General features: G+C 36.1%; 1 protein-coding gene across 1 annotated transcript in view; it reads right to left on the reverse strand.

The window, feature by feature from the left end:
• Positions 1-497: 497 nt before the first annotated feature.
• Fam186a (family with sequence similarity 186 member A) overlaps positions 498-20,635 on the reverse strand; it is a 79,941-nt gene continuing 59,803 nt past the window's right edge. Inside the window, exons 10-12 of the mRNA XM_047549764.1 lie at positions 4,633-4,825; positions 1,762-1,910; positions 498-684 (exon numbers count right to left, since the gene is read on the reverse strand). Of these exons, the coding sequence (XP_047405720.1) occupies positions 498-684; positions 1,762-1,910; positions 4,633-4,825 (529 nt within the window). The remainder of the gene's footprint in view (positions 685-1,761; positions 1,911-4,632; positions 4,826-20,635) is intronic.

The following is a 20,635-nucleotide window of genomic DNA, read 5'->3' on the forward strand; positions in this document are numbered from 1 at the left end:
AAATCCCTAAGGGTGGAATTCAAAGTGGACCTATCTAGTATTAGATTAGGTTTATAGAATTATAACTAATGGTTGATTGGTTGGTAGGTTGGTTGGTTTGATATTATTGGTGACATCTCCAGACCTATTAACAGAAACTCAGCTAATACTGAGTTTACCTGTACATGTATATGTAACTGATGTGAGTCTAACCTCACATCAAACACTTACTTATGGTACTACAGGTGAAAGTCAAATTAAGGAAACAAAAGATATATAACCAGCTGGGTGCAATGGCGCATGCTGTGATCCCAGCAACTTAGAAAGTTGAAACAGGAGGATCTCAAATTCTAGGTCAGCCTCAGCAGTTTAGTGAGGCCCTAAGCAACTTCATGGGAAACTTGTTTCAAAATAAAAATAAAAAGGACTGGGGATATAGCCCTGGGTACAAAAAAAGAAAAAATATATATCTAAAGCCCAATTTCCAGAGTACTCCCAGTCCTTCACTTACTCTTTACTTACTGTGATTGAATGGATGCAAGAGATTTTCTGAAGGTAGACTGAATATCTAACTGGAGCAGTCTAGGAATATCTGGATACCCACCCAATTGGGCCCAGAGTGAATGTATTGATGTCTTCTCTGTTATTGGGTAGCTTGATGTGGACAGATTAGCATGCCAGATGGCTTCCTTCTGATCTTCTCGTCTGCAAAATCAAAGAGCATTAAGTGGAAGTGTCAAATACGTTGAGTTTCATAGCCAATTAAAATGAGTCTTAGTCTCCCCTCTTCTCTTCACCACTACCTTATTCCGTAAGTTATGCCCACTTTGACAGATAAATGGATGGAAAAGCAGAATATGCTGAAGTAGTTACCATCCCCGACTTTACCTAGTAATCCTTTTTTTTTTTCTGGAGGTACCAGGGATTTAACTTGGGGAACTCGACCACTGAGCCACATCCCTAGCCCTATAGGGTCTCACAGAGTTGCTTAGCACCTCACTTTTGCTGATGCTGACTTTGAACTTGCAATCCTCCTTCCTCAGCCTCCTGAGCTGCTGGGGTTATAGCTAGTTATCCATTTTTAAACTACCTTCTTAACATTATGAACTATACAGACCATCTATTTTTTTCCTTTCCTAAAGCTCCTGCCTGGCATGGTGATACAGGCCTGTAATCCTTGCTATTTGGGAGGCGAAGGCAGGAAAATCTCAAATTAGAGGTGAGCCTCAGCAACCTAGCAAAGGCCCTGACTCAAAAAAGGGGGTAGGGCTAGGGATGTAGCTTAGTGGTAGAGTTCCCCCCGGGGTTCAATTTCCACTATCAAAAAAAAAAAAAAAAAGAAGGGTTAAGGTTTCTAAGTTTCCTTATTAGATATGCTTAAAATAATTAGTTTCTTAGTTCAGTTTTAAAAAATTTTATTCATTATCTGTGCTGTGCATTTTGCCAGACGATTTAAATAGTGTTATTTTTGTTTATTTATTTTTACATGGTGCTGAGGATTGAACCCAGTGCCTCACACATTCCAGGCAAGCACTCTACCACTGAGCTACAACCCCAGCCCTCTTAGTTCATTTTTTTAAAGGTACTCAAAATCCGGTGTTAAATATTTTAAGTAAAAATAGATGTAAAATAAGTCTCATGCTAAATTAGCTAAGGAAATTAATACTACTGTTCCATATCATAATTATGGTGAAACAGAAACTCTTGGGCATAACTTTAAAAAAGCATTTGGTTTCATATAGCAATCAAACAAAATTTAATATCAGTCTTTCTACCACATACCTAAATTTCTTGAAAATTTCAGATTTTTTTTCCTCTTCAGATAACTCTAGCAATGGCCGTTGAAAAAATTCGGTACATGTAGGTATTTGATTTTTGTCAATGATCAAGGGGGTAGGTAGACTAAGATTCAGTTTAAACTTCTCTTGGAGCTGAAAATAAATACATAAGAAAAAATGAATCAGCTTAATGCTTCTGGGTCTTTTAGCTCAGACCCCTCAGTGTTTAAAATTAAAAAAGGGAAGAAAAGGCCAGAATTTTTAGGAGATCTTCTAAACTTACCTTAGATTAAACTATGAGTACTTCTTTTCTTCAGATTTGCAAAACCTTTTCCTCCTCCACCCTACCTCCAACATACACAATTTCGGAGATGGCAGCTATGTTATATAAAAACCTTGATTCTACTTAAGCTCTAATCCTAGTTCTCTCATTTCCAGGCTGTGAGACTTTGTTAATTGCTTAATTTATCTGTACCTCTTTTTCTTATTTCTAAACAGGGATAATAACAGGATTGTTGTGAGAATTGTATAACATACATGGAAGCACTTTATAAATTATGATGCATATGCAAATGTAATGATAGCTAACATTTACTGAATACTTACTGGATGCCAGGCACTGAGATAAATACATTCCATACATCAGCTCATTTGGTATTTATAAAAATCTTATGAGGTAAGTACTATCATTATCCTTGTCTTACATATGGAGAATCTGAGGCTCAGAAACCTTGAGGGTTGTAACTCAGAAAACTCAAGTTGTTCAAGGTCACTTAACTAGTATGTAGCAAAACTGGTTTGAACCCAGTCTAATAGCAGAGTTAACCCTCTTGATCACACCTTGATTCATTCATGGTATTTAATCATATCTACCTTCTTATCCCTTCCACTTTAGTTCCTCTCTCTTCTTTATGCTTTGATACTTATACCTCATCATATGGATTCTCATATTCCTGTCCCCAGACCCATATTCATCCTCTGAAATGCCTTAGACATTGTGATTCCTATAGAAAGCTCATGTTACTACCAACCCATCTTGCTTTATTCCATCTAGGCTAACCATATTTGCCAAATCAAAAACTGGGCTATATTAATTTTTTAAAACAAAGAACTATAATATTTAAAATTAATTCTTCTGGAAAATTCTGGATATTTGATTTGGATCAGTTTTGATGAGAAGTCTCACTATACTTTCATTTTACCAAATAATTTACATTTTGTAAAGTACTCTTTTTTGGGGGTGGGTACTGGAGATTGAACCCAAGGGCACTTTACCACTGAGTCACATCCCAAGCCCTTGCCCTTTTTTATATTTTATTTAGAGACAGGGTCTTACTGAGTTACTCAGGGCCTTGCTAAATTTCTGAGGCTGGCTTTGAACTCGAGATTTTCCTGCTTCAGTCTCCTGAGCCCCTGGGATTACAGGCATGCCCCACCATGCCCAGCATCAATGTTTTGTTTTTGTTTCCATTTTGGTATTCGGGATTGAACCCAGGGGCGCTTTACCCCTGAACTACATCCCCAGGTCTTTTTACCTTTTTTTTTTTTTTTGGTGCTGGGGATCGAACCCAGGACCTTGTGCTTGCAAGGTAAGCACTCTACCAACTGAGCTATCTCCCCAGCCCCTCTTTTTGCTTTTTGAGAGACAGTTTTGCTAAGGCTGGCCTCAAATGTTGCCATCCTCCTGCCTTAGCCTCCTGAGTAACTGGGATTACAGGTATGTGCCACCATGCCTGGCTAATCACCACTAAAGTTAATGAAAGAAAAGGAATTGCATATATATAAAAATGTACCTAGAACTCCAGCTTCCAAGCACATAATTCAGGGCAAAGAACCTTCTGGAAGGTCACAGTCATGTCCCAAAGCATATTGATTGTTAGAAGGGGTTTTGTTATATAACGAGTAGATGCTAGAGTATAATAGAATCTTCTGTACCTGGTGCTACATAAGTTAAACCTTTATCTCCTTTGTTGTAAATTCATTAAAACTTGTTTCCTGATAGTTTTGATGAGAAAAGTAACCACCAGAATCAGTTAGAAAGCAATGACTTCAAGAGGCAATATATAGGCTGTAGATGTGTGTTGACTAGGAAGCAATTGAGCATTTCAGGAAGTCTCTCCTATTTCATCTTTTTCTCATCTACCGATCCAGCAAGTATTCCTATTGTCAAAGTAGGAGTTTCACTGAACTTCTAAATTGGGGTAGTGGGTTGGATGGTCCCAAAATATATGTCTACCCAGAATCTGTGAATGTGTCCTTATTTGAAATAAGGGTCTTTTACAGATGTAATTAAGAATCTTAAAATGAGATCATCCTCGATTAATCAGGTATGTTTTAAATCTAATGACATATGTCTTCATAAGAGTCAGAAGAGAAGACAGAAGCCACACTGGGAAAAGAAGTTCATCCAAAGGTAAAGAGTGGAATGCCAACAATTGCTGACATCCACCACAATCTAGGGGAGAGGAATGGAGCAGGTTTCTCCCTCAGAGCCTGCAGAACCTACCATGTGACACTTTGACCTCAAGAATTTCTAGCCTCTATGGGCTGGGGTTGTGGCTCAGTGGTAGAGCTCTTGCCTCGCACATGTGAGGTTCTGGGCTCTATCATCAGCACCACATAAAAATAAATAAATGGAATAAAGATATTGTGGCCATCTACAACTAAAACTATATTTAAAAAAAAGAATTCCTGACCTCTAGAGCTATGAGAAAATACATTCCTGTTTTAAATCATCAAGTTTGAGGTAATTTGTTATAGCAACCCTTGGAAACTAATATACATGGTGCTTTCAAGTAAATGTTGTTTTCAAAGATTACCAGTTTTATTCTTGTTTACAACACATTGAAGAGAGAGAGAATGGATAACATGTTACCTGGCTAAATAAGAACATCATGTTCCTCAGGCACTGACTTCGTTTCTCCTCTAGAGACTTCTGCTTCTCAGTCCAGACCTTCATCACCTTTTTCTGGTAGTCATCAATTCTGCTCAGCATGATGTAGAGGTTTTGCATCTCATAACCTTTCCCATTGTTTCGGATAGTTTTTAATTGCTTGATTATGTTTTGTCTTGAAAAAGTTAACAAGAATTAGATTGATACAGTTACTGAGCCTAATTTAGCAAACCTGTCCTCAGTTTCCTTGAATTCTCATCACGTCTTGTAAGGGACTTGTTTAATAAGACCTTAATCTAGTTCCCTATATTGAAATGGAAAAAGAACCAAAATAACACCATTTGTTCTGACCTGACTCCATTGTATGCTTGCTTATAATGTTTTCCTTTTAGCCTCCTGAAGCTGTATCTGTGTTGACAGATTAGGACCTGCCCACTTCCCTATGGTCCTGATGTATAACAAAATGACTGTGAAGTATATAATCAGAACAGTTCTCTCTTGTAATTAAAATAACCATCTCTACAGGATCTTTCTGAGCTTTAAGTGCCTCAATTGTTCTTGTGGTTTTTGCCTTTATAAACTCTGTACTTCCAGAATTCAGGTGCTGAGAGTTCTTTGAGGCGTTAGCCTGCTCCCAGCCACCGCTTACCTGGAATGCTCATTAAAGAATCCTTTTTTCCCCTCTCAGTTTGGTTCAATATGTGTGATGGTTTGTAATTCTTGCACATTCCATAACAATATGAATAAACTTTCAGAAATCTATATGGCTATCAATTTTGCATGAACTCTTCACAGAGTTTTCTAGTGTTACAATAGTGTTGCTTAATATTTTTTCAATATATAAAAATTTTAATATGCCTATTTATAATAAAAATTACCCTAGGGAACAAAATACTTAATTTTTTTAGTATTCATATGTGTAAGACACATAGGAGGTATATAACACAATTATGAAAAAAGCAGTGTCCTTGTCTTCAAAGATTTACAACCCAGAAGAGGGGAATTATAAATTAACTGAGAAATAAAAGCAAAAAATAAATAATTCTCACAAGAGGAATAAAGAAAGAAAGAAAGAAAGAAAGAAAGAAAGAAAGAAAGAAGGCTTATTGGAAGATGTTGAATAGGATCTTTTTTTCCCCTTAGGTGTTGGGGATGAACCCAGAGGTGCTCTACCACTGAGCTACATCCCTAGCCCTTTTTATTATTTTGAGACAGGGTCTCACCGCATTGCCTAGGCTGATCTCAACTTGCAATCCTCCTGCCTCAGCTTTGAGTAACTAGGATTACAGGCATGTTGCCACTCCACCCTGCTTGAATAGGATGATAAAAATAAAAATATTCTTCTTTTCCTTCTCTGTCTCTCCTTCTCTCTCCTTTCCCCTTTCTATAATGTACACCACTACATTTGGTGTCCTAAACAGATGAGTCTTGCCATTCCCATTCTACAGGAGAGGAAAAGAATCTCAGCAAAGTTAAGCAATTTTTCTAAAGTTGCAAAATTAATAAATAGCAGATTTGGGAAGCAAACACAGATCTTCTCTTTCTACAGTAACAATTGTGTGTGTGTGTGTGTGTGTGTGTGTGTGTTACTGGGGATTGAACTTGGGAGCACTCTACCACTGAGCTAATTCCCCAGCTCTTTTAATTTAAAACAATTTTGAGACAGGGTTTTGCTAAGATGCTAAGGTTTTCCTTAAACTTGCAATTCTCCTGCTTCAACCTTCCAAATTACTAGGATTACAGGCCATCACACCTGACCACAATAACTAGTTCTTGAAGTGTGGATCCTGACACCTGTACTAAATTATTTGAGGGACTACCCCCCAGGCCTTTGAATAAAAATCTTGATGGTATGTTTCAGGAATCTACATTTAAAACAGAATCTGAGGGAAATCTTGAAGTTTGGAAAACAGAACAGGGAAGAAGGGAATGAGAGGAATCCAGGTTGAAGGGAATATTACAAAGGCTTGAAAATGCAAGCTATATTTTCGTAGTGATGAATATTCTGAGATTTTTAGACCAAAGATACGTGAAAGGATAAAATGAAGAATGAGACTAGGATGGTTAAATTATGAAAGGCCTTAACTTTCATATCCTTATCAAGGAGTTGTTATTTTTTTGGTAAGTGATATGACCCCAAAGATTTTTCTGGGAAAAAAAAATTATATATATATATAAAAATCTGCCTCTATAGAGTAACTTTTAGCCTTTAGGTCTCTTTGTGGGTTACAACTTCGGAAACTACTATATATGGATCATTTAATAATTATTTATATTTTAATTTTCTAATACGCCTCCTTTTTCTGTGTCAAAGTTTTCCTGACATTTTCTTTGTCTTTTGTGATTATACAGTCCTTTGAGGTTTTCCCCATAAATTTTCCTTTTTGAAATCATATAGCATTACTTGAAAAAGCTTAGTTTTTTCTAAACTTAGGAATTTTATTGTTCATGCATTTTTAGAAGAAATTAATTTTAGTAATCTGAATGTTTTGTCCAGTAGTAACTGATTATAATCTGCCATTTGCCCTCCTTACCATTTGTTTTAACCTATATTGATAAAATATTGCCAACCCTAAGGAATATTTTTTAAGGAAGATATTTTATATTTTCTGAGCATCTAGTATGGCTCAATTATGATGCTAGAAACTCAAAAAAATTATTTAATCCTGTCAACCATTCTTTGAAGTAAATATTATTCCATCCATTTACAAACAACATATTTGAGTCTCAGAGAGGTTCAGAATTGAAAATTTGACCCAAAATCTCTTTCTGAAGTCTATATTTAAAAGAAAATAAAATTAGGATTTGGATATAAAACTATTATAATTTCCTACTTCAAGGCAACACAATATAACATTTAGTATAGTAGAAACTTTGGAAATGGGTTTTTAAAAATCTGATTCTGCCACTCACTAGTTGTGTAACTTGGACAAATAGGATGAACCCATTTCCCCACATGTATGTTAAATGAATTACATAAAGTTCCTATTTATTGTAGATGCTTTATATCCCTGTAGGTACGTAACAAGTCTAAATCATTTATCATCAATTTGTTCTCATCCATGAAATGTTTCCTCAAACAATCCAAGATTAGACAGTCTATCAGTTTTTACTGTTTCAAGAGTGCAGTTATTCTTTTCTTTACTGATTCTACCACCTGTCTGACATGATACCATTGAATTATGCTGTTGAAATATCTCCCTAAATAGAATTTCTTTAAGTCAGTAGGAAATATTTGACAGGTAATTCACTCTCACCATTGTATGCCTTCAAAACTGTAAGGTGGATACCCTCTGGTCCTGCTTATGCCTTTGAGTAAATCTTTACTCTCCTTAAATTCATCTTCCATATTATTGACATTTTACTTCCCTTGCTAAGAATATTCATTTATCCTCTCCAGTGTACAGAATGAAATACATGCCATTTAGGATTCTCTTTTATCTGGTCTATCTTTCCAGTATCTCTCCTCCCCCCCACAACCCCCACTTTCTCTCTCTCTCTCTCTCTGTCTCTCTCTCGCTCTCTTTCTCTCTGATACTTTTATTTTATTTATTTATTTCTATCTGGTATTAAAGATCAAATGCAGTGCCTCACACATGCTAGGCAAGTGCTCTACCATGGAGCTACAACCCAGCCCCTCCAGTCTCATCTCTTGCAACATCTTGTTTATTCTGTGTTCAACTAGCAACAAATAGTTTACACACACACACACACACACACACACACACACACACACACACACAGAGTTTCTTCCCACTACCTTTCTTGCTCTGCTATACTCTTTGACTTCCCAGTCCTACTTTTACTGGTTCTTTGAGAAACAATTCAGGGGTCCAAATTCTAAGAATCTGTATCTAACTCTACCCTATCCTGACTCCTCTTCTGTACACTTTGTACAAATGTCATAATTGTTATTTCTACATCATACTACATAATCATCTCTTCATGTGACTCTGTCTCTGAACAGACTTTGGGTACTTGAAGATAGGGGCTATGGCTTATCCATCTTTGTATCCTTCCATCTCCCACGCCTTGGGCCTAACACAGTTCCTGTAAGTAGTAGATATTCAAAAAATGTAGATGAAGGAAGGACTGGGGCTGTAGCTCAGTGGCAGAGCACTTGCCTAGCACACTGGTTCTCAGCACCACATAAAAATAAACAAATAAAATAAAGGCATTCTGTCCACCTACAACTACAAAAAAATTTTTTAAAGTATAAGAAGGAGGGACAGGAAAAAGGAGGAATGGTGGGATGAGGTTGACTAAATTATGTTACTTATGTATATGAATAGACAATAGTAAATTTCACTTTTATGTATATCTTTCAAGCACTAATTTTAAAAAAACTATCAGTATATAGAAGGAAAATTAGTAGAGGAATGGGAATGAGGGAGGGAAGAACAGAGGGAAATGGGGACTAAAGTGGAACAAATTTTATTCCATACATATATGATTATGTCAAAATGACATAAGATAGTATGTTATTTTAGTACTATAGTATGTACTATATATGTTAGAGTATATAATGCTATAGTATATTACAATATTATGTATACCTATACTGCACTAATAAAAACATTTAAAATGTTGATGAATCAAATGAGCCTATCTAGTAACCACATTTAGTATCTTTGAGGATTTTCTTCAGTATCTAAAGAAATGAAATGTCTTAGTATCATCTGGTCTAGTTGTACATCCTCCCCATCATCCCTTCTTTTGTATATTTCACTGATCATGTGGTAACACAATTCTAAAACTATATTTTAGCCTTTAAATATGGAATCTTCCTTCACAGAGGACTCTATAAAACTTGCTTAATTCAAAAATAGCTTATATTATTATAATATTTCTCTTACACATAGTATTAGAATTATCTTCACCCAACCATACTTGTTATAGAACCTTTAATCTGTCAGTATTTTATTTCTTTTTACATCTGTTGGTGACTTCCAATGCCATTGTTGTTTGTCACTTGTTTGTTTTTGAGACAGGGGTCTAAGTTGTCCAGATTGGAGTTGAATTTATACTCCTCCTACCTCAGCCTGCCAAGTAGCTGGGATTATAGGTGGGCGGGCACTCTTTGTATCCTTCCTATTAGAAGAACTCTACCATGCCTGGCTTTCTATTGGTGGTTTTATTATGATAACATTAAATATTAAATAAGAGTTTCCTGAGAAAAAAATTGATCCTTAATGGGATTAATGTTATAATTGTATAAAGTTAAATATTATGAACTATTAATCCATATATTTCAATTGTTAGTGATTTTACTCAAAACAGGTTAGATAATGTCACTTAGTTCTTCAAAATCTTCAGTAAATCTTAAACAACCAGTTGTCATATAAAAATTGAGAAAGTGTTAAACGAATTCTCCCAAAACATTACCCAGCCCTTATAATATCATAGGTGAAATCTGTAAACCTCAAAAGAACAGTTAATTTTACTATTAAACTGTTGCAGGCTTAAAAGATAACTTCCACATTTTTATTTTTTTAAATATTCTTTTTAGTTGTAGATGGACGTAATACCTTCATTTTATTTATTTATTTTTATGTAATACTGAGGATTGAGCCCACTGCCTCACACACAATAGGCAAGCACTCCACCACTGAGGCACAACCTCAGCCCCTTCAACATTTTTTAATGATGCAAACTTAAAAATCAAGCCAACGCATTACAAAGATATGACCAAACCATAAGAAGTAAGCTACCTGCCAAACTTACTCTGAGTATCAGTGAAAAAAATCCTTAATAGAATATTACAGAGTCTATAATACTTTTAAAGGATACACCAGGGACAAATAAATTTATGCTAAGAATGCAATGACGGCATATTAATAGATCAATGAAATAGATCATGTGAAAATGAAGTATTAAAAATCACAATTCACAATAAGTTATTTGACAGATTTGACAAAACTCAACGTCCATAATCATCATTATTATTTTTGGCAGTACTAGGGATTGAACCCAGGGGTGCTCTACCACTGAGCCAAATCCCCAGTCCTTTTTCATATTTTATTTAGAGACATGGTCTCACTAAGTTGCCGAGACTGACTTTGAACTTGCAATCCTCCTGCCTTAGCTTCCTGAGCTGCTGGGATTATAGGCGTGCAGTTTTAAATACTCAATATAAATTTTTCCTGGGAAACAAAAACAACATAGGGCTATGGAAAGATACTCTTAGCTGTTACTCAGGGCAAGTGAAATGAAAAAGATAGCCTTGTAGCTGTATCACCAATATATATATTTTTTTGGTTTGTTTTATGTTGTCATTTTTTATGGTGCTAGTGATCAAATCCAGTTGCTGGGCAAGTGCCCTACCACTGAGATATATCTCCATTTGGCTATCACTACTAATTTAAAACATAGTTCTGGAGGTACTAATCAATAGGCAAGAGATAGAAATTAGATGTTTAAAAATTGTAAAATCTAGGTTTAAAATTATTATTTGCAAATGAAATTGAGATAGGGACTTAGGATATATAGAGAGAAATACTGAATCTTAAAGGAAACAAACAAGCCACTGAGATGTAGAAAGCATAGTTGTAAATCTTGAGCAACTTGCCCATGGCCCATGCCCCTGTAAAATGAGGGAAATTTGCAAGTACAGGGAAAACTGGCATGAAATTATGCAGCTCCACCCTGGATCCCCCTTCAGTCCAGCCCCTGATCAGCCTTTCTATAAATATTGAACCCCCAACCCAAGTCAGGGCTGCTTCTCACTTATTTTTTTTAATATTTTAAATATTTTTTAGTTGTCAATGGACCTTTATTTTTAAAATTTATTTATTTATATGTCTTGCTGAGAATTGAACCCAGTGCTTCACACATGCTAGGCAAGCACTCTACCACTGAGCTACAACCCCAGCTCATGCTTTTCACTTTTGAGATAGCCAACGTTCTCACATTCTCCCTTGAATGTGTATCTACCTTCCTAAATAAACTTCTCTCTATGCCTTTGTTTGGTTCATGTTGAAATTCTTTTTTGTCACATATGCCAAGAACCCTGCTGGTCCTGAGTTAAATTCCCCCTCTTCTGGGAACTCCTCAAACCCTTCTCCAAAGACGTCTCTTCTCCTGGGACATCTCTTGGCATCAATTTTGTAAGTGTTAACGAATATTTTCTTTCTGTTGTGACTATGACTTACTCTATTAGTTACTGTAGCTATAAGTCTCTCTCTCTCTCTCTCTCTCTCTCTCTCTCTTCCCCTCCCTCTCTCACTCTCCTTTCAAAGATCAAAGAGCATAATCTCGATCTACTTAATTTGCTGCGGCTCCCCTTCTTGAGTGGCTGAGAAATTCCCAGGCCATGCAGATTCAGGTGGCAATAAGGTGACAGCTGATGCCATCCTAGAGATCTGGTAAGAGTCTTTGAACTCTAAAACCGGGAAGGAGCTCAGTGGTCCTTTTTAAAGCCCTTTCTCTCTTGTATGCCGCATAGTGGGAATCATAGGTTTCTCAGTCTCCGTGGGACTTTCAACAGGTGATGTTCTTACTGTTTTTCTTCCTCCTTTCCTAGGTCAAAAGTCCCTTTCTCCCTTAAGAAGATGGATGCTTGTTTATAAAAGCACCTAAGAAAGACAATAGAATGAATTGAACATAACTTTCCTATGTTCACATATGAATACACAACCAGTGTAACTCCATATCATGTACAACCACAAGAATGGGAAGTTATACTCCATGTAGGTATGATATGTCAAAATACACTCTATTGTCATATATATCTAAAAAGAACAACAAAAAAGCACCTAAGATAGGACAGTCCCTTAGTCAACATACCCTGTTCCTGGGTTGGAGAGAACATAAATTACTTGTCCAGAAGACACATATGAGGGATTGGTCTCCAAGTGTCTTGAGCAACCCCTCATTTTGCCAAATATGGGATTCACCTGAGACACATTGTTGAAGGGACCCAACCTTAATGTGACAAAGAAGCTACCTCCCTCCATTAATCACCACATTCAGACCCAATACACTTAGTGGCCAATCTGACTCTAAGCTTCTGCTATAAATCTCTCAATCTTAAATTTCAGCTAAAACTCAAGTTCTGAGAGACCTCATGACCTGTCCTCCTGCATTCCCTTTTCACTTACATGCCCCAGCTAAATTACTCTATCCTAGGGGCTGTAATTCTGTCAGGTAAACAGGGGACTTGTGAAGAGGTGATGCAAAGGCTGTGACCTGTCAAGAGTCATGATTTATGTGTGGCCTTTTCTTAGGCCTGAAGGCACCAGCCCTAAAGTCTAAATTACTTCATTCCTATGGTCAGTGAGCCAAAGGTCAGATAACTCAGTCGAGGGTGGGAAATAGTTCATCTCACTTCCCCCTTCATTGTGGGGGGGTGGATACCAGTTTTAAAATAAGCTGCAGTTTGCAGAACAGTGAGGGTTATGTTCAAAACATAAAGTGGACCCATTACATGAACAAATTTCTAATTAAAACTTAGCTGACTTTGTCCTATCCCAAAGTGCCTCTAAGCTCTCTAAGACTTTTTTGTGTTCTTGCTATTTAAAATAATAAGATATTGTAAATTCTTAAGTGCACCTAGATTATTTGAGATCTTAGGGATGTTCTTTTTTAGATTTTTTTCTTATTTCTTTTCTTGAGGACTAGGTATGGGTTAAAGAACCCAGAAAACTGCATAATGGGAACAAGGACTCTCATACTGCTGATAATTTAGGACTGCTGATAATTTAGGACAGACTTGAAGGTCTGATCCTGATGGATACATAGAGTATACCCCAAAGATAAAGTATGGGATATACTTAAAAAAAAAAAAAGACCTAAAAAAAAGTTTGATCCTGGTTGGGAACTCAAAGACTACCTCAAGGCCTATTTTCTTTTGTTTTTCTTTTCAGAAAACTGCACTGGAGATTATGGCTAATTTAGGGTATATCCCTGAGAATTCACCCTTTGGGTGCATATTAAATAATTAAAATTAGTTTAAGACAGAGGACTTAAATCCATTTCCTTTTTTTCTGAAATGACTTGATCCTAATATAAATTAGAGAATGGAGGCTTGTTCTGTAAAAGGAAAAAATGGACAGAGATTGACTATCTGGGTTTCCCCCTTCCCTCAAACTGTCTTAAAAAAAAAAGGCTAATTATTAAAAGATGTTATCCTAAGCAACTATTTAAGGGCTAACTCTCAAACTCAGTTGGGACTAAAGGAAAGAGAGTTCTTTCCCTTTAAGTTTTTTTTTTTTTTTTTTTAACTTTGTCCAGTATCCTTTGTTTTTTAGTTGTCAATGAACATTTATTTATGTATATGTGGTGCTGAGAATTGAACCCAGTGCCTCACGCATGCCAGGCAAGCTCTGTACCACTGAGCCATGACCCCAGCCCCTTAAAAGAGTTTTTAAAAGGAAAATAAATAGTAGCGATGGCTAACATGGATCTATTTAAGAATGAACAAGTGGTCACCTGAATCATTGATTCAGTTCAGACATGATTGAGAAACCTTGTTTAAGCCATTGCCAACTGTACAGATGTCCCCCTTTACCCAGTTGGGAATGTCAGTTCTGACTTGCTTCAGTTTCCTTTCTGTGGGTGAAAGTTGGTGCATGGGACTGAGGAAGGCTCGAGACAATTAAAGGCAGCTGGGTCCCCAGTGCTGCATGAAGATCTCAGGTCCAGAGTCTGACCCCAACAGCCCTAAGGGGTATCAACTATCAACCACCATCTGTTCTTTCTGTTTCTGATTGACTTGGCCTGATGGTGGAGGGCACCCTCATCTGATGAATCTTGGATCTGAGATTAAGTCTTAGTCTGATCTGAGGTCTTTGGGAAAGAGGTGACCTATTAATCTCCAGAACATAAGTCAAGTAGTTTCTCCCTCTTCAGAAATGCTTCTACTCCAAGTGTGTCCCTGCTGTCTACCTCTTAAACAGGGATTCATTATGAAAGATTACCAAGATATAACTTCCTTAGCTTTAAAATTAGACTGCTTTCCCTAGACCCTCCACAAGACATTTTTTCTTCTATACTCCCCTCATCTGGTACCAAAAAGACCAGAAGTTCTGTTTCACTTAGAGTAAACTATACTATACCTTATCTCTTCTAGTTCAGGGAGTCAAATTATTTACTTTCTCTATTGGAGATATCACCCAGAACACTAACGGGCTTGCTTCCCACTCCAAATTGAGGAACATAATATGAAATCATGTTCCTATGAGTACGAGGACCAAAAGGACAAAGGGAACATGTAAGAAAAATTTTAAAGGCACAGCTAACTGATCAATATCCTCTCTTAAATAGTTATCAAGAAGTTAGTATCCTCCATTCTGAGTGAGGCCCAATTTCCCCCTCCACTACCACCATCAAAATGTATTAACTAATGATAGGGCTCAGTGTGGACAAACCAGGATTCATTATAAGAAAGGTATCTAAGAGTTTCGTGGTCTCCCAGGGTAATAAATCACATGGTAAGGGAGGTTAGTCTAGAGGCTTGCACCTTTTACATGGTCACCCATGAAGGAGTAAGGTAAGTACTGCTTACTGGTAAGGCAGCAGTTAAGTTCAGAGGTCATGGAAGGAGAGGTGGGAATTGCTAATCACTAGAGGCTCCAGAATTGGGGAGACATCCTGTAGCCGAAGAGACAGTTTCCTTGACACTGGTGTCCATGTTCTGTTTCCTTTCATGCTTTTTGTTATTGTTGTTCAGAGGGGAGTCTAGGCCTGAAAAGTAGTATCAGGGGATGACCTAATTATAGTTGAGAAAGGAAATTCCTGATAATTTTCTATACCCAAACCTGGCCTATTTACCAACTGTGGGAAATAGAAAAACAGTCTCTAGAGGGAAACATAAACTATAAAACCACACCGTAAGAGAAGGATTTCACAAAAGGGAGATTTAAAAAGATGGTCAAAAGTAGTGTATGTATAATTTTTGCTTCCCATGTTCAAAATAGCAGCTTTCCCTACCCTTTTACTGCCTACCTGATACCCATCTAAAATGTAAGCCACATGAGCAAGTGCCCAAATCAGTTTAAGACCAGAGAAGGAAAGTGGCACTTTTAAATCCAAGCTGCTATGGAACATAAAAGACTTTTCTCTTTTATTGCACTCTGAGATTCTGCTCTCAGTAAGTTTGTCCCTAATGCTAAAGAATAAGAGAGACAGACAGAGGAGATCTAGAAAGGCCAGCTATGCTAGGTCCTGGACCTTTTGAGGATGCTTAAGAGTTCTGCATTCTATTTTGGGACTAACACAGCAGGTATTACCCTGAATAACAGAGATGAAGCTACAGGAAGCTACAGGAAGATAGACCTGGGAATATCAGGGGACACCCTACTTCTGGAGGGGTTTCCTCTTCTCTCCTCTCCAGTAAGGCATAGGAAAATGGAAAAATCCCATATGTACAAGTTTTCCTAACCTTGAGAAACTTTTTCCTTAAGAACTTATGGGCTCCCACACTCTTTAAATATCTAGACTGACTCTAATCTGATCCAAAAGTGCACTCTGGTCTGACAGAGATGTTCTGCATACTTCTTTACTAGAATAATTACGGCCATGTCATTTTTTTCAGAACTTGTGCCTTTTTTGTTGTTTTTTTAGCTCATTGTTTTTGTGGCAAATTCACACTTGGTCCTGTGTGCCTAAATTAATATATTTTGTTCTGATTAGTCTTGTTTTGTCAAATATAGAGTTTTTATTTTTAGCTCTCTATCTGTTCTTCCTGCTATCTTTATTCAGAGTCCAGTTATTCAAGGGAAAGCTCAAAAATTCTTGTTTTTTGTCAGTTTTTATATATATTTATGCACATCTGTGTTGTATCTATTGTGTCTATATATTTTTGTCCCAAAATTAGCATATAGATAAATGAGTGCCCATAAGTTAAATTTTAAAAGGGGAAGGGATATATCCAAATATCTTTTAGTTCACATGACTTAAACCTGTAAGAAAAAGTTCAATTTAAATTGAATTTAAATTTTAATAAGAGTAAGGATGTCTTTAAAATTATTAATCCACACATATTTCTAAGTGGACAAGCAATCAGTAGTGTTGGTACTATAAAATGTTTGAAGTATAATATCCATTGCTTCTAGGATTTTTCTTCAGCAGGGAAAAGATGATTTATGATTTTCTTCAAACATTCTATAAAATGTTTGAAGTATAATATCCATTGCTTCTAGGATTTTTCTTCAGCAGGGAAAAGATGATTTATATTGTAAACTACACTTGGCTGATATTTTGGTTTTCATGGCTAACCTAAAGTTAACAGTTAAAAAAATTAGTAAATTAGATTTAACATAAATGGGATTAGTCTTCATAAATGTGTTTTTTAGAGGAGACATATGATTAATTTGCAAATTTAAAATACTAAAACATCAACTGCTAAATATAAATTTAAGTACTCTTTAGGATTACTTTGTTTCTGAGTCTTTACTGAAAACAAGGTTACTAAGAGCAGGTATAATTCTATATGCAGAGTACAAAAATTTTCAGCTGTGTTTCAATTTAAATACTGTAAATAACATAGTGTATTTCATCTTATTAAGGGGAGTAATTAGAAAAATTCAGAAATTCATAAGGATTGTTTCAGAATGTAAATTTAAGAAAAAATCAGCAACTAGAAAAGAGATATAAGAAAGTTTTAGGTATGGAACTAAATATATTTGTCCAAGCTTTGTCTGAGTGCTATGTAAAAACTTGTAGTATTATAGAAATGAGATGTAGTTGTAAATCATATAATGTCTATTTCTGATCGTCAACACAGTTTCCTAAACATATAAGAGATTTAAAGTTATACTTTGATTTTTGTCATTGTCACTAATCTATGAAGACCTGTGATTACAGTTACCCTATACTACAGATTATAAACTTTTCTTTAAAAGTTAAACTTAGTTAAGGGCTGGGGTTGTAGTGGTAGAGCACTTTCTTAGCACATGTGAGGCCCTGGGTTTGATCCTCAGAACCATATAAAATAAATAAATAAAATAAAGGTATTGTGTACACCTACAACTAATATATATATATATATATATATATATATATATATATATACATATACATATATACACACACACATATATGTTTATATATGTTTATGTATGTTAACATATATACATGTTTATATATATGTTTAAAAGAGGGACTGGGATTCAGGCTCAGTGGTAGAATGCTTGCCTAGCATGTGTGAGGCACTGGAATTGATTTTTAGCACTGTGTACAAATAAATAAAGGTCCATCAACAACTAAATATACATTTGAAAAAAAGAAAAAAGCTAAATTTGATTAATATAAGTACATCTATGTTGTTTGACACTTGCACTCTTCTTTATGTACTAGATATATTCATGTTCTCCAAGGACACAAACCTTTTCAAAAATAAAGCTTAAGTGAGCACTTTACCAAGTTGGTATTCTCCAATCAAAAGTTTTGTCTGTAGCAATAGTCTCCTTCAGACTTATATAAAAATAACAAATGTGGTTGGGAATTTATTTATGTCATTTTAATGTTTTATAACTGGAAAAAAATAACCTGTCATCAATAAGTGATAAATAAAATTTTGCGTTACTCTTCACACTGGGATGGAAATTTGAATGTATTCTTGGAAGGGAATAAGGAGAGTCTGATTTATTTAAAGGCTGAAATGTGGGACATGAAAATATTTTGCCACTTTTTTATGTAAAGAAGCTTTTCCACAAGCTGTCTTAGATTATTTGATTTATGTTTCAAATGTAATGTTGTATTGTGTTAATTAAATATTCATATAGATTCAGGAAACAATATATAGGAATTTGTAAAATGATATTTAAGAAAGAGACAAAGATCGGCTTCAGATCACCTGAGTTAAGATTCTGCCTCTCACCTTACTCCATGTTAGGATGGCTCCAAAGTAGGTTAGATTTCAGCTTATTTAAAATTGTGTTCAAAGGATAGATTTTTGTTGTAAGGATTACTGTGGTCTCATGAAAATTAGAACATTAAAAAGAGAAATTGAGGAAGACCTTAGAGATGGAAAGATCTCCCATATTCTTGAATAGGCAGAATTAATGTTGTCAAAATGGTCATACTAGCAAAAGCACTATACAGATTTAATGCAATTCCTACTAAAATCCCAATGACATTCTTCATAGAACTAGAAAAAGTAGTCATGAAATTCATTTGGAAAAATAAGAGGCCCAGAATAGCCAAAGCAATCCCTAGCAAAAAGAGTGAAGTGGAGGCATTACAATACTAGACCTTAAATTATACTACAAAGCTATAGTACAAAAATGTCATGGTTTTGGCACCAAAAAGAGACATGAAGATCAATGATACAGAACAAAAGACATAGAGACAAACCTACATAAAGACAAAGGCCCCATAAACATACATTGGACTCAGCACCCAACCTAGGTGCCCTTCAACAGATGAATGGATAAAGAAAATGTGGTACATATACATAATGGAATATAAGTGGACCATAAAGAAGAATAAAATTATGGCATTTGCTGGTAAATGTGTGGAACTTGAGGCTATCATGCTAAGTGAAATAAGCCAGTCCCCAAAAACCAAAGGCAGAATGTTCTCTCAGATATGCAGATATTGGCTCACAATAGGTGGGGTGGGGAGGAGTGGAGGATCACTGGATTGGACAGGGGGAAATGGGAGGAAGAGAGGGGGGATGGGCATTAATCTCCAGGATATATAAAGAACTCAAAAAACTTAATACCAAAAAAAACAAATAACCCAAGTCAATAAATGAGCTAAGGAACTGAACAGACATTTCACAGAAGAAAAAATATGAATGGTCAACAAAGATATGGAAAAATGTTCAACATCACTAGCAATTAGATAGATGCAAATTAAAACCACACTGAGATTTCATTCAGTGAAACACTGAGACAGTAGAATGAATTGAACATAACTTTTCTATTTCATATATGAATACATGACCAGGGTAGTACCACATCATATACAACCACAAGAATGGAAAGTTATACTCCATGTATGTATACTATATCAAAATACACTCTACTGTCATATGTATCTAAAAAGAACAAGTAAAAAATTTTAAAATAAAGATTAGTATGATCTTAAAATAACCAAAGGTTATAATACAAAACTAAGTAAAGGTTTGGGTATATTATAAAAGATATGCAAGATTGTAAGAGAGTTTTAAAGAAGAGTAAAATTTGTAAAGTCTTTCATATGTGATTGAGTTGATAAATGTATGTGTCTTTCTGGATGTTGGGGGCTGTGCCATGCTCACATCAGCAGTGAGGAGGTTAATTAACATAAGCACACTCAGGTGATTTATCACTGGCCGTATTCAGTTAAGTCCCCGCGCACAACACGTGCACAGGTGTTCCCGAGCGCGCCTGCTCCGTCCTGCTCATTTTAACCCTTGCCATGATAGGGCAGCTGGCTCCTCACCTGATCGCAACTGGCGTGGCCCCGCCCTCCGCCTCCTGGAGGGAATCTAGGCAGGCGGTGGGCGGGGGCGTGACAGTAAGGAGCAGCAGCAGGCAGAGAAAAGTGGCAAGAAGAAAAGAAGCAGCGAGTAGGGGCAGCGGTGAGCAGAGAGAAGCAGTGCACCTTTAGCACATACTCCTAGCACGCACTCCTAGTTCACAGGATGCAGGATGCACCTTTAAGAAGAAGCAGCAGAACTAAGAAGAAATAGATCTCTGATAAGTGTAGAAGCCTCTCTTTCTCTAAAACTTTCTCTCTAAGCAATTCTCTTCCTCTAAGCAAAGTTTTTCTTCCTCTAAGCAAAGTCTCTCTTCCTGATAAGCAAAATTTCTCTTCCTCTAAGCAAAGCTTATCTTTCTCTCAAAGTCTCTCTTCCTCTAAAAATTAGTGAATATGGAAAAAATAGTTTATTTCCAGGCCCCTCCGATAAATACCTGCGCAATTGTTGCCACAGGCGGCGACATCTGGAGGCAAAATAGATACCAAGAATATATTACTGTTATTATAGAAATTATGTTTCTTGGTTCAAAGCTATTATACAAACTGATTACCTTTTCTGTCTTGTTAATTTCATTTT

Source organism: Sciurus carolinensis, chromosome 4 (genome assembly GCF_902686445.1).
Source record: "Sciurus carolinensis chromosome 4, mSciCar1.2, whole genome shotgun sequence".
Lineage (NCBI taxonomy): Eukaryota > Metazoa > Chordata > Mammalia > Rodentia > Sciuridae > Sciurus > Sciurus carolinensis.